The sequence below is a fragment of the Cydia amplana genome, chromosome 14 (genome assembly GCF_948474715.1).
Source record: "Cydia amplana chromosome 14, ilCydAmpl1.1, whole genome shotgun sequence".
Classification (NCBI taxonomy): domain Eukaryota; kingdom Metazoa; phylum Arthropoda; class Insecta; order Lepidoptera; family Tortricidae; genus Cydia; species Cydia amplana.
Window position 1 is genome coordinate 13,571,824 of NC_086082.1, and position 14,626 is coordinate 13,586,449.

The 14,626-nt window shown below is 39.3% G+C and overlaps 1 protein-coding gene across 1 annotated transcript in view; it reads left to right on the forward strand.

The window, feature by feature from the left end:
• Positions 1–4,306: 4,306 nt before the first annotated feature.
• Positions 4,307–14,626, forward strand: part of LOC134654229 (chromosome transmission fidelity protein 18 homolog) — a 65,061-nt gene continuing 54,741 nt past the window's right edge. The window contains exons 1-8 of the mRNA XM_063509699.1: positions 4,307–4,501; positions 5,597–6,002; positions 6,426–6,579; positions 7,017–7,193; positions 7,705–7,854; positions 9,880–9,949; positions 10,589–10,717; positions 14,156–14,318. Coding sequence (XP_063365769.1) covers positions 4,414–4,501; positions 5,597–6,002; positions 6,426–6,579; positions 7,017–7,193; positions 7,705–7,854; positions 9,880–9,949; positions 10,589–10,717; positions 14,156–14,318 — 1,337 coding nt within the window. The 5' untranslated portion in view covers positions 4,307–4,413. The remainder of the gene's footprint in view (positions 4,502–5,596; positions 6,003–6,425; positions 6,580–7,016; positions 7,194–7,704; positions 7,855–9,879; positions 9,950–10,588; positions 10,718–14,155; positions 14,319–14,626) is intronic.

The following is a 14,626-nucleotide window of genomic DNA, read 5'->3' on the forward strand; positions in this document are numbered from 1 at the left end:
CTGCGGAGCGGCGTTTAGTCCAATAGAACAGCGGTTAGTTAGTAAGTTAAGAGTTTCGTAATGTAGTGAAATGCTCGCATGCCATATACCTAGTTAGTCGTTAGAAGCAGGCGGGGGGATGCAATAGCGGGGAACCGTCAGTAAAATAAAGGAATCCGGTGAATCCTTCTATGAAGTGTACGTAAATACGGCCGTCAGCTTAAAGCGGGGCGATTGAACCATTGGTTGAAGTATATTTAACAAATAGGTCAAATATTGCGAACGATTAAGCGTTTTGTACAGTAATATCTAATAAATTTATATGTTAAGTCATAAATAGTCTGGTGTGGTTAAATGGGGTTGGTTTGTTCGGTGTGGAAAGATGGGCGGAGCCCTAGGGCACTCGGTGTGACTTAACCACAGGCCTGGAACTAGTGAATGAATTTCGAATCGTAGATCGTATTAAACGAACGCAATAGCCTAAATATACTCAAGAAAATGTTTCCAGAACAGGGCGACAGAGTTTTTTTCTAAGATTGAGAAAGACAACGTACTTGAAGCTGTAATTACACTAGATATGGCGGTCACCGCATAACTTGTGTGTCTAAACTATGCGCCCATGTGGTCAACTTTGGGTATACCGCATGCGGTAGATAGTCAGTCAGTCAGCATGCGGCGACCGCAGTAATGTAATTGCGGTATTAAACTTAAGTTAATTATCTATTTCTAGTCAGCGTTTATTGTTTTCCTTAAAACTTAGTTTCTTGAAATGATTGTGAAATACTGTAGCTTAGAGAAATTAATAAAATGGATAAGTAATAAGATTCGTTCAGGAAACCGGCGCGGATTTTAAATGAGAATTATGACATTTCAGTTAGAATCGCGCGCCTACTCTTATGAATCTATTTAATACTCGTACTTAATCGAATTAATGAGTGATTGTAGTTAATAAACAGTGTCACCGAGTGCCGTAGTTAAATTTACGTTAGTAAAGGTACGAAGTGGCAGTATTTAATGAAACTGGAATCTCATTAACGACTAGGGGAAGTAGATGTCTGTGATGTTCATTGACTTAGATTTGTGTTTGTGATATGTTTCGTTTTGTTATTTATTTACTCCGATTGTTGTACTTATTCTTAGATGTGGTTAGATATTGTAAGGCAATAATTTATTTGGTCAACAGTACCTATACACATTCCGATAAAATGGTTATTTAATGTTTTGATTAGGAGAACATCGTGCTAGCTAATAATGAAAATTATCGGTGTCTAATGTCTTATTTAATTTTACCTAAATAATGCGAAAATAAACTCAATTGACGAAGAAATAACAGAAAGCGGCAGAAATATCTAAGCTCATAACTAACTCAAAAATATATCCACACGGACTCTGGATTGAGTCCGATAGATTTTTGTAGTGAAAACTTCTTTAGCGGCGCTGTGCACTTTTTGTGACGGGGAAAAAATGTTAAACTCGCGAGAGCGTAAGACGGTAGACGTAAGATGTCATTGAGTTTTCACTTCTGCCGGCACTCCCGGAGTTCAACCCGTTGTTTTTTTGTAACAAACGTTACTACCTCAAAGAATTTGTATTTGAACAAAAGAATATTCAGTCTTCAAGCTAATTGGTATACCTACATTTAGACGGTGCGAGAAATCGCATGCGAGTTTCATTACATTGCGTCATTTGATTGGTCGGCTTAATTGATGTCACCTCAATGGTCCGCAATGTAACTAAAATCGTATACGAGTTCGCGCGCCGTCTAAATGAGCCCGCTAGTGATTCCAAGTAACTACACACCATCGTCTACTCTTTACTGACAATTTGTCAACCTTATTGTAAATGTTATAAGGTCCACCGATGATCAGTTAAGAGTAGTAGCTGTCAGCAATTAGGTAAAAATAAGATGTCACTAACGCTGCACGATGTTGCTCCTAGTAAGGGTAGCATAAGAATATAAGGATGTTCGTTGGACTATTATATAAGACATGATCTTGATGCCGTCTGAATATCTAAAACTTCCTATTTACCTGTATTGAAATTCAAAAGTACCTACCTTATAATACTCTGTTTGAAATAGCGTAATGTTGAATCTAGTCAGTTTTGTTAGAGCTATGTTCTATTTTATCTTGACAAATGCACTTATTTTTGGACAAGATCCTACTAGAAATTAATTATTTTCTTATACCGCTGTTTACTTTCTTGGAAACAGTATCAGGATATGTACATTCCAATTATTAGTGAATAAGTGATAAGTTCAGAATGTTCAGATGCAGCTTAACGTCGAATTCCAGTGATCTCTGGGTTATTCTCAAACTTTATTCACAACGTTTCAAACACTGCTGACTCTGTAATAAAGTAACTATTAACTAACTTATTATTTGTTAACAGTCAAACATTTGAGATATATCGGGGACATACTCGACCCTTAGGCAAGGAGTGGCATAAAACTGAAAAAGGGAAGTTAAGTACCTTTGTACCTACATAGAAGATTGAATATCTACTAGCTGGACCAAGTGACTCCAATCTCACTTTAAAAATCAGCTATTACACGAAGCGAATCTCATACACCTTTAATGGCCACTCCAACCAAACGTCACCGTTAATCGCATGCGATATGCAATACATTGTGGCATTGGATCGATCGATTTTGTTCGTTGCTCCTACTTAGCCAGCAATTATCTGAAATCCCGCGCCATTTGTTGCAAGGTATATGGGCCATTTTATTTAAAGTTGTCCCCTACACTTATTATTTAATTTGTGAATTTATATTTTATTTCTACTCAGGATCACGAGCTCTTTCTATCTTAATAGGTGAAAAAAAGTGTCCCAAGGTTTTTCCCATTCCGTTACCATTTTTTCATAGACTTAATTGTATGGCAGTTTCGTAATGGAAAGATCGAAAAATCTATGGAAACCTTGGGACACTTTTTTTCTCCTATTAGGATCAAAAGAGCTCATGATTCTGAGTAGAAATAACATAAAAAATCCCAATTTTGAATAAAAAAAGTGTAGAGGACAACTTTAAATAAAACTTTAAAGAAGCGGTAAGATCGAGTGAGATGCACGGGCAGGTGATATCAAATTGAGATCAAATTCTAAGTTTGAATCGTCTTCTAGCGTTTGAAACGCTGTCAAATTTACCTGAGAATCACCCCTCTGATATTATAGCATAACTATAACATAACTTTGATATTTGGAACGTGCGGTGTCATAATAATCGAAGGTATTACTGATCAGAGGGTCTACCGCGAACCACGTTCGACGTGTTGCCTCCCTGTCACACTTACGTACGAATTTACTGGTGCGACATAGAGGTAACACGTCGAATGTGGTTGCGGTAGGCCCTCAGGTACCTCTTCTAATATTACCTACTCATGTAATTCACGTTTGTTAATTACTCTATTGTAAATATACCCAATTATTAAAAAAGACTTTCGTATACAGATTTTTATTTCATTAATGGCAAGTCATACCTACTTGTACCTTTTTGACAGCTTTTGTTAGAAAAGGCCTTCCACTTGTATTACAAGTTACAAGCTTTTGATAAACAGGGCACAGGTAATTAATAATCCATACACTACGACCTTATTGCGTATACCTACTTCTTAAATTATTGTAGGGCGTGGATGTCTTTTAACCATTGTGCAAATGTGCACCTACCTAAGTGTAACTAGTCTATGTCGAAATATTACCAATAGGTAATACGAGACGATAAATAGCTAAACGGCTATACTTTTACTTAACAAATGTACCTAAGTATAAATAAGAGTTACCTACTTACTGAAACAAGCTGAGCTGAATTGAGATATTCTGCCGGTGATCGTAAGGACACTTGGAAATGCTATAACTATAAAATATTAGTACTTATAGGGATGGTATAGGGACCGTGCGGTGCGCGTTGGAGGGTCTGCCATCTTGTGGTCTGAATCGGAAACATAAGCATGTACATTGCCAAAGCAAGTGCTACCACCTACCGTTCTCGTAACTTTTCTTGTGCATAGTAGGTTTTGCCATCTTGAGGGCTACATCGGAAGGGCCAAAAATCTGATGGCTTCTATGCTGCCCAGTCCCCTCTTACGCAGTACCACAGATTATATAATAGTGGCAGTACTTGTAATGACTAGTAGCGCCATCTTGTGTCGAATAGAAACAGTCTTCAAACTGCAGCTATTTAAGACCAACTTTATAACGCTTGAATTTCAACAAATTTGATTAGATTTTTTGACATTGACAGCTGTCACGCAAGCAGGCATGACGCTCATGACAGTCATGACAGTTTCATACCTATAATTTTGTTTTTATTTCGCGGCATGTATCGTAAAATAATTCAATTAATAATATTTACGATTTTCTAGCTTATTCTATTGAATACCTGTCTGTGAATGGTTTTGTGCAGCTTGTTTTACACGCGGTTTATTTAATTCATTCACAATGGGCGATTATCCGGACCCGGACGAGGAGTACGAGCTCATGTACGCCGATGAGCTCGAAATGCTCCGTGACAACGAAGATAGTTCAGGTAACAATCATTGAGGAGCAATTGATAAGGCCTTGGGTTCTTGTTGATACTTTACGTTTCGGTTCTATCCTCCTGAGTCCCAGAGGCCCTTATAACTTTAATTTTGATTAAATAAGTCAAGGTTCCAAATACAAAAACGAAACTTATGATTCTGGGACTTAGGAGGCTATAGAAATCTTGCCGTATTTTCGTACAGTACGCAACAAGTAAAAAAAGTAAAAGCAAGCAAAAAAAAAAGCAAAAAGCAAAAAGTAAAGTAAGTAAGTAAGTAAAGTAAGTGCGTTTCGTGCAGTGTCGTGCAGTTCGTGTAGTGCTGTACGCAGCGTAAGGACACACACACACACACACACACACACAGGAGATCACAGCCCAAGTCCAATGCAAGCAGCAGGCACTCTTTAAACGTCAGCCAGGTCAGCCAGGGCAATCGTAACTGGGCGTTTTTTTTTAAAGTTCTCCCCTACACTTTTTTTTCAAATTTGGGATTTTTTATGTTATTTCTACTCAGAATCACGAGCTCTTTCTATCCTAACAGGAGAAAAAAAGTGTCCCAAAATTTCCATACATTTTTCGGTCTTTCTATTCCGCGACCGCCATACAAAGTCTATGAAAAATGGTGACGGAATGGAAATAAAAACCTTAGGACACTTTTTTTCTCCTATTAGGATAGAAAGAGCTTGTGATTCTGAGTAGAAATAACATAAAATATCCCAAATTTGAAAAAAAAAAGTGTAGGGGACAACTTAAAAAAAAAACGCCCAACTATGGAGCAGTTACAATACTCTTAACACCTTATTCATAAAACTTTACGAGTCTGAATTAGTTAAATTATGTGTTATCCCTTTCTTACAAATACATAAGGAAAAATGACAAACAAATCATAGCTAATTCAGGCTAGTAATGCGTTTATGAATAACACCATAAAAGTACAAGAAGTGCGTCAAGCTAGAACCACATTCATGGCACACTTGCGCCAATCATAAAAGAGACTTCACCCATGATAGCTAGAGTCACTTCTTGTATTTTTAGAGTAGTTTTCTCTCTTACCTTTCTAAAAATACCATACACTGTTCATTTAATAGTATTCTTTTTCAGATCACAATGTAGTCAAGAAAAATCCTCTACCAGCTAAAAGAAGTCTAGATTTCTCTAGTCCAACTGTAAAAAAACATCTGCCTACATTCGCTAGTCAAAATATAGAGAAAGAAAACATAGACGGTATAAACTCTCTGCCTTTAAGCCAACCTACACAACCTGCACCGCTGATTTCAAGTAAAAGAACAGTAGACGACTTATTTGGGGATATAGGAGATATAGAAGATGATATTTTATTACCAAGTAAGAAGCAGAAAACTGAAGAGGAAGAAGATGAGGAGCTGATTCAGAAGATTCTAGAAGGTCGGAGATTGCGGCAGATGCTTCTGGAGCCTTTAAACAGGCTTCAGGGTGAGGCGAAGCCCAATTTTGATGTGAAAGATAATATTTCATTGGATATACCAAGGTATTTATTTAAGTATTCAGCAAAAATCTGGGTATCTGGGTATGGAAATCTGATTAGTCCATGACATTTGAATTTTTGTTTCTATTTTAACAGTTGAATCAAACTTCTATACCTTGGGCAAGAAATTTGCAGCGTGAGCTATTAGAATTTGTGAATTGAGTTACTATTTAAATAAAGATTGGTATAACAGAAAAGCTTATACTATTTCATAAATTTATTTATATATTTAAACATAATTGCAGGGTAAAAAAAAACAAATGGTGGAATCATTGTATTAAGGTGATTATGGCATTCTCTACCAGTCAACTCTAGGGCCAAACAGACATGCTATGATAATATTTGAACGGAAGTTTTCTCTGAATTAAATATTAATTTTAATTGTGCTTGCAACAGAATGAATGTAATTTATCTGTGATTTTTTAGATGGGCATTCATGCCGCTAACCAACTCTGACGGAGACAGGTTCTATGTAAGGTTAGAGTCGGAAGACTCGTGGGAGCACTCACTGGAGATGACGGAACAGATTGTCTCCCTGCATGTCAACTATGCTAACACATGGGCCGAGGCTAGGCAACTTGTAAGTATGCATTTGATATTGTCCCGTTGCTAGGGACATTCCTTGTCACGTTACCAAAAATAAAATAACTTTTCCACCTGTCAAGTTGGACAGTTAAGGACATAGGGTATGTCCAAAAAATTCAAAAACACCACTTCACACTAGCTAATTGCAATTTTAAGGTTTAATAAAAGCAAAACTTGTCATAAAAAAAAGTTAACTCAAATTCCTAGGAGTATTAAGTCTCTGGGGAGGGCACGGGCAACCTTTTTTGTCCTTCATCCAAACCACTTACCTTACCTTACCACTTATTTTGTTCTCTTTCTCTGAGGAAGTGCTCAGTTATTTAATTTTTCATAACATGGACTAGCAAAAATTTGTAACGGAATTTAAAATTAACTTTGTTCTGATGGGTAATCTATTCCTTAAGATATAAAAAAAAAACTTGTCTTTTTCAGTTGGAAGAAAAACAAAAACAAAAAGAAATCCAGCCTGAAGAGGTGCAGGTTGTAGAGAAAGATGAAAATGATAATCTCATGTGGGTGGACAAGTTCAAACCGCAGTCGTATGTGGATCTGCTGTCAGAAGAGCCAGTTAACAGGGCACTGCTTCATTGGCTGCATTTGTGGGATAAGGTAAAAAAAAGAGTCAGTAAGTTCAAGGGCAAGGCTCAGTGATAGCAGGAGTGCTCGAAAAGTAATGAAGTTGACAGCTGTCATCGAGTTTTTAAGTTAAGTTTTTATTTGCAGCCAACTCTCTGAATATCACGTGAAAGGTTGGCTCATGTCATGTTTCCGCTGGTGAACAGAGAAACTGCATGTTTATCCTCGGGCTGCTGTTATAAGATCCTCTGACTCAAATAGTGATAATAAGTAGTTGAGCTTTGAATCTACAACTTTTATACCATCTTAGTTAGGGTGGTATTCCCCCTGTCCATTTTTTTGGTCCAGTGTGCATTGCGTCTCACTCTATCCTAAAGCAAAATCTGAGACGCAAATAAACATTGGACCAAGAAATTGTACAGTTGGAATACCAGGACATTACAGTACCACCCTTAATGGTATAAATATTTGACCAAAAGCATTAAAAAATGATATTCCACTTTTACGTTACTTATTACTGTACATCAAACCTAATTAATTTCAGATAGTGTTTAAAAAAGAAGTGAAGACTAAAGAGCCGCAACAGAGAACCACGTTCAGCAAGCGCGCGGGCGAGTTCCAGCTCACCAACAAATGGAAAGGCAAGAAAGAGGCCGAGCCAGAGGTGGATGAAGACGGCCGACCGCACCACAAGGTAGGATTTATCGTATATAATATTAAAAAAGGAAGTGAAAACCAAAGAGCCGCAGCAGAGAACCACGTTCAGCAAGCGCGCGGGCGAGTTCCAGCTCACCAACAAATGGAAAGGCAAGAAAGAGGCCGAGCCAGAGGTGGATGAAGACGGCCGACCGCACCACAAGGTAGGATTTATCGTATAGGTATTCGCGGGCTTGGTTTCCGCAACTCGACGTCATATTATTGCGCCTATTTTGCGTGATGGGTTGGCGGCCTATTCCTGCCAACCCAGCTCTACCAGGAAGCCTAGCAGACCCTTGACGTTGCCGACGACTTCTGGGAGCGACCCCGGTGAGCCGAGGTGTTGTGCCCGGTATTCTGCCACCCCTGGGCATTCGAGAATGACGTGGGCGGCTGTCTCCTCTGCCTCCATGCACGCCCTGCAGAGGGGGCTATCTGTAACACGTAGGGTTAGTAGGTGTTTGTTAAATGAGGCGTGGCCGGTTATGGCCCCAGCTATAAGCCGGAGCTGTGGTCTCTTCAGCTGTCGCAGCCTTCGTGACAGATTGGGGTTGAGTGTCGGGAGAGCTTCCTTCGCCTGCCTGCAGGTGCCTAGGTTAGACCAGTATTGTTGGTGTTTTACCTTGGTGTTATGTCGCAGCATGTTCCGGAGCCAGGCAAATGGCAGAGGTATAATTGGCTCAGGTCCTGCGACCTTCAGTTCCGAGCCACCTCTCGCCAGGATGTCGGCTGCATCGTTACCTCGTGAGTTGCTGTGTCCTTTGATCCACTGCAGAGTTACGCCATTGGTGGTACATACCTCTGACAGAGCTTTGTGGCATTCGTAAATTAGCCCTGAAGTGAGAGTATAACTTTGTAGAGCTTGCAGTACTGATCGACTATCAGAGAGTATGCGGATGGGGTAGTCCATTACTTCCCTTGAGACGATTGCGTGTGCTGCCATTATGATGCCCATACATTCCGCCTGGAAGACTGTGTTATGGGCACCAAGTGGTGTTGAGATGTGTATGTTTAGGTCCTCTGAGAAAACCCCAGCGCCAGTGCCTGACCTTGTCTTTGATCCGTCCGTGAAGATTCTCAGCTCCCTTGGGTTGAGTCCTTCATGGGGTTCTTCATGTAATTGTATTTTGTATTTCTTGTCGAAGACGAACTGCTTGGGTATCCTGTCAGTCACCGCTTCTATGAGCGGTTCCCTACCTATGGCCTCGTAGAGGATTTCGGTGTGTGGCACCCTAGGCGGTCTCCAGAGATTAGATTTTTTAAGACGTACCGCCGCAGCTAGCGCTTCCTGTTGTATAAAGAGGTGCAGCGGCGGCAGGCCCAGTAAGGCTTCCAGGGCCGCGGTTGGTGTTGTCCTCATGCAGCCCGTTGTCGCCATACAGGCCAGCCTCTGGAGTCGTTGTAGTTTAGCCTCTACTGTGGATAGTAGGATTTATCGTATATAATATTAAAAAAGGAAGTGAAAACCAAAGAGCCGCAGCAGAGAACCACGTTCAGCAAGCGCGCGGGCGAGTTCCAGCTCACCAACAAATGGAAAGGCAAGAAAGAGGCCGAGCCAGAGGTGGATGAAGACGGCCGACCGCACCACAAGGTAGGATTTATCGTATATAATATTAAAAAAAGGAAGTGAAAACCAAAGAGCCGCAGCAGAGAACCACGTTCAGCAAGCGCGCGGGCGAGTTCCAGCTCACCAACAAATGGAAAGGCAAGAAAGAGGCCGAGCCGGTGGATGTTTAATATGTAGTATTTAAAAAGGGAGTAAAGACTTAAAGAGATGAGACAGAGAACCATGTTCAACAAGCGCGCGGGTGAGTTCTAGCTAAGAATTATAGCACAAAGTACGATTTATTTAAATACTACAGGATTCTATATATTTTTTAAAATTAAAACTAAAGAGCTGCAACAGAGAACCACAAAAATAATAACAACGAATACTGCTATGTCGAATTGATTATAACCTTTTACGCGGTCATCACATTAATATCAAACGCCACGCAAAATAGTATTGTTTTTTTTTTTATAGGTGGCGCTGTTGTGCGGGCCGCCTGGCGTGGGCAAAACAACGTTGGCGCATTTGCTAGCCAAGCTCGCGGGTAAGCTAATACCTCTCTTTATGAAGGCTATTTTCATCTGTAGGTTATCAAATCATCTACTAGACCCCGCAAATTGAAGAATATACGACAATGTCATTGGACGCATTAAAAGCGACGTCGTTTTTAATGGATACCTGGGGCCCGTTTCTCAAAAGCTTGTAACTTGTAATATGTACAAGCGGATGTCACTTTTTGAGACCTTTTGTTAGAAAGGGACTTCCACTTGTATTACAAAATGAAGTGCAGAATTTTACCGTAATTATTCTCATCAAGATCATATCATCATGCGCTTCAACTAGGATTAAATATAGACTCAGTCTTAGTGCCATCTTTCGTAACTTATATAAAAACAAAATACAGATTTCCATACTATTAGAAGTATTAGAACAAATTAAATTATTTTCACAAAATATTTTAATTTGTTTTTATTTCAAGTAGAAACACTACTATATAAATTATAAACACCTTACAATGATAAAAAGCACTGGAGGCCTTAGTAACTTTTTCTTCAGTTTACATATTGCCATTTCTATATTTCTATTCGGTTCGTACGATCGAGTCGAACAAATATGCTTCACAATGTCGTTTATAGTAGAGGTAATCTAATAAGAACGGGGTATAATTAATGTTTGTTTGCAGGTTACAGGCCAGTGGAACTAAATGCTTCAGACGAGCGCAGTACGGAAGCTTTCAGAACAGCGCTGCACAATGCTACTTTAATGCGGTCTGTGTTAGACCCTGACCGGAGACCCAACTGCCTTATACTAGGTAAACTAATTTATAAATCTTTCTTTTTCTCGATTATAAGCATAAAAGTCTCCTGTCACTTAAGACCCGGGACGTAGAAAATTTTATAAAACTTACTAATTGGAACTCAGGCCAGCGTAGAACCGATTTAAATCGTCATATAGAGAAATAACCCTTATTATTTTATACAGGGTGCATTTTCTTTTTCGGTCAGTGAGGGCAGCTACCAGATCCCGTGCTGCTACGAGAAAACGGTCTAAGAAGACCTTCCCTCGATTTCAAATTAATGAAAATTGGCTTTTACAGATTTTGGAAAAAACATACAGGCTGCGAGAAAAAGGTCATTTTTGACAAACTTTTTTTTTGATGCCAATCGATCCCATTCCTATTAAGGATCAAAAGCTTGTATGGAACCAAAAAAAATTTCCGGCTAGAAAAGCCACAAATCGAGGAAAACTTTTCCCATACAATTTGTATGAAAATGAAAACTTTTATTTTTCACATGCTATTTTTGTATGCCAATCGATTCCATTCCTATCCAGTATCAATAGTTTCCTAGGGGTCAACTTACGGTAATGTACAAAAAAGACACAAATTAATAAAAACTTTTTCCATACATTTACTATGGAGAAAATGTGAAATGTTATTCTAAATTTTCTATCTCGCCCATCAGTCCTACAGCAATGTCTTCATACAGTATTATTGTTCTTAAATGTAACAGGACTGATTGGCCAGATAGAAAAATGTGAATTAAATTTCACGTTTGCTCCAGCCCATCGACACCCCATACTATGATAACTTAGGAACGTACTTGTTACCAACGTTGAGGCATAGTAAATAATCTTATCGAATTAAAATGACTGCTGTTGCATTTTGGTAACACATACCATACTTGCTTTCAAACATAGACGTATTATACCTACTTTTCTTTAGGTTGGTATGATCGTTAAAACGTCTACCGTCATTCTAAATTGTGGTGAAAGCGGTTATGTTACGTGTTTATTTTTTTGTGTTTAGACCAAATAACTTTAGCTTTTATTTAAATGGGGGGCAAATCTTTAAGAAAATGTGAAGTTTGTGGGGTCAGGCGTGTAAGGAAACTTACTTCTGATATATTTTTAGCAAGATTTCCTCTTGATTCGAACAGGTCGGTAAACTGATGTTTTTGTGCGATATTTTCATTTTGAGTCGTTCCCAGATACTAATTTAATTAGTTTGGAGTAGTTTTTATCGTTTACCATCCTTGATTAAAACGAAAACATTCTGTGAATAGATTCTTCTTGTAAAAACTAGGTAACCTAAGACACGAATAGTGTGCGAACAACTTATCGATAATCCCTTTATTTCAGATATCGACTATGGGTAAAGGTAACAGGTAATGAGGATTTGGAATATTTACCTATACAAAGGCTGAATGAAACTCCAACCTCTGAATATCTACAAGTGAATGAGCCTGACAGCTTTTTCCCTTTGTGGGAAGTTGGAGTTCACAGGCAAGACTCAGTGTTTGCAGGAGTGCTCTAAAAGTAGATTGTAGCCTTAGTTACATTCATAAGCGTATTGTAATATGCCTACGTAAATATAAAACTATCTGTATCTTATCTTTATTATGTAAAATAAAATTATTTTTATATTTTGCATTTATTTTATTAATCCACCTGATTTTCCATATTTACTTTTACAGTAGTACAGTACAACAGCACGTATCGCACATTTATCGATATCGATAAACAGTAGGTACCGGAAGTGTCGAGCCCTAGCGTTGTTTTTTTTTGTGTTGGCAGTATTGACATGTATTTGGTGTGTTGGCACAATGTACGTTCTTAATTCGGTTTAAGGCTTGTTCGAGAGTGCCGACTCTTAAAACGTAGTGATTTAATACTCTTTGGTTTGCTCCATAGTAAATGTATCGAAAAAGTTTTCTTTGTGGCTTTTTAATACATTACCGTAAGTTGACCCTAAAGAAACTATTGATACTGGATAGGAATGGAATCGATTGGAATACAAAAATAGCACGTGAAAAATAAGTTTTCATTTAGGTACATACAAATTGTACGGGAAAAGTTTTCCTCGATTTGTGGCTTTTCTAGCTTTTTTTTGGTTCCATACAAGCTTTTGATCCTTAACAGGAATGGGATCGATTGGCATCAAAAAAAAGGTTTATCTAAAATGACCTTTTTCTCGCACCCTGTATGTTTTTTCCAAAATCTGTAAAAGCCAATCTTCGTTAATCGAATTTAAACTGTTGTGAGACATGCTAACATTGAATAATTTTACGGTTTAGACTCACTTGTTTTAAGTCACTCGCGTGACATGTTTCGGAGAGCCTAGGTCTCCTTTCTCAAGCACTAACAGTGCGAGCAGCGTTCACGACGGCCGTGTATCGCGTACTGCGGCACGCCGCGTCGCACGCTGCGCGCGCGCCGAGAAAACCGGTTGGGGGAGGTCTTCCGCTGTCATTGTAGGCGGGCATAGTGGTGTCTTTGGGCTTTGGTCACCTAACACTTGTAGCGATACACAGCACGAACTCACTATGTCCACTACACTGTCACAACACTCACTGGTATTCTGCTGAGGAATCACAGGCTTCCATGCTGGCGGCACAGCCCAGCCGCTATCCCGATTGAAATTAGGGCGCCGCCCAATCTCGATCGCTTCACGTATCTTACGTGGTATATAGCATTTTTCCCGTACCAGTAATCTCGCCTTGTCGAATCGAAGATAGTGCGACGTGCCTGTACCCAGGGCGTGCTCTGCCACTGCGGAGTTGCTGCAGTCCATCTTCTTTACACTCCGTATGTGTTCTACGAGTCTAGTGGACACGTTGCGTCCGGTTTCTCCGATGTAGGACTTACCACAATCGCATGGTAGATGCCCGGGTTACCCAGCGGATCCTTGTCCTTTGAAACATGTCGCGCGAGTGACTTAAAACAAGTGAGTCTAAACCGTAAAATTATTCAATCTTCATTAATTTGAAATCGAGGGAAGGTCTTCTTAGACCGTTTTCTCGTAGCAGCACGGGATCTGGTAGCTGCCCTCACTGACCCAAAAAGAAAATCCACCCTGTATATAACCTATTATGTCAGTCATGTATGTATGTTGTCATGGTTGTCATTAAACTAAGACTTTGAAATTTACTTTGGTACCCCTTTATTCCTAAATTTCCTAATACCATAGAGAAATATAGTAAGACAAGAGTGCTCACTCCATACATCAGTTCAGACTATTAATTTCAGTGTCTACATCTAGCATCGAGTAGCGGAACTATCAGTACTGCTACTTGACAATAGATGTAGCAGTACTGATAGTTCCACTACTCGATGCTAGATGCTAATAGTCTTTTTGGTACTAAAATTGATGTATGGAGTGAGCACTCTATGTATTTTTTTCTCTATGCTAATACTTACCAAAATACGGAAACTACGAAAGTTTTTTAATAACGCTATTCATATCTTTTAGATGAGATCGACGGTGCCCCGTTACCAACCGTCGAGTTGTTAGTGAAGTGGTGCACTGCGACCGCAGCGGCCGCCGGGAAGAAAAAGGCCAAGACCCAGCCTTTACGGAGACCAGTTATAGCCATATGCAATAATTTGTACGCCACGTCTTTGAGGCCGTTAAGGTAAGACTGCCTTGCTTTGGGTTCGTCATTTTGAAAACCGACTTATTTTTGCTGTCATTGTTTAATTTGATTTGTATAAAATTCGGCTGGTTTGAAGAGCCCCTCATTCTGGAGAGAATAAATTCGAAATCAGAACTACTTGTCCTGAAATAATTATGTTTCTTTTGTAATTTTCCGTGTAGTTACGGAAATACCGTACGTTTTAGGATATCTGTACTGTGAAATTGACCTTATACTATCTATCTACCAAATTTTATCGAATTCCTATGAAATACGAATAATTCTCGTTTAAAACTCAACACTTTATA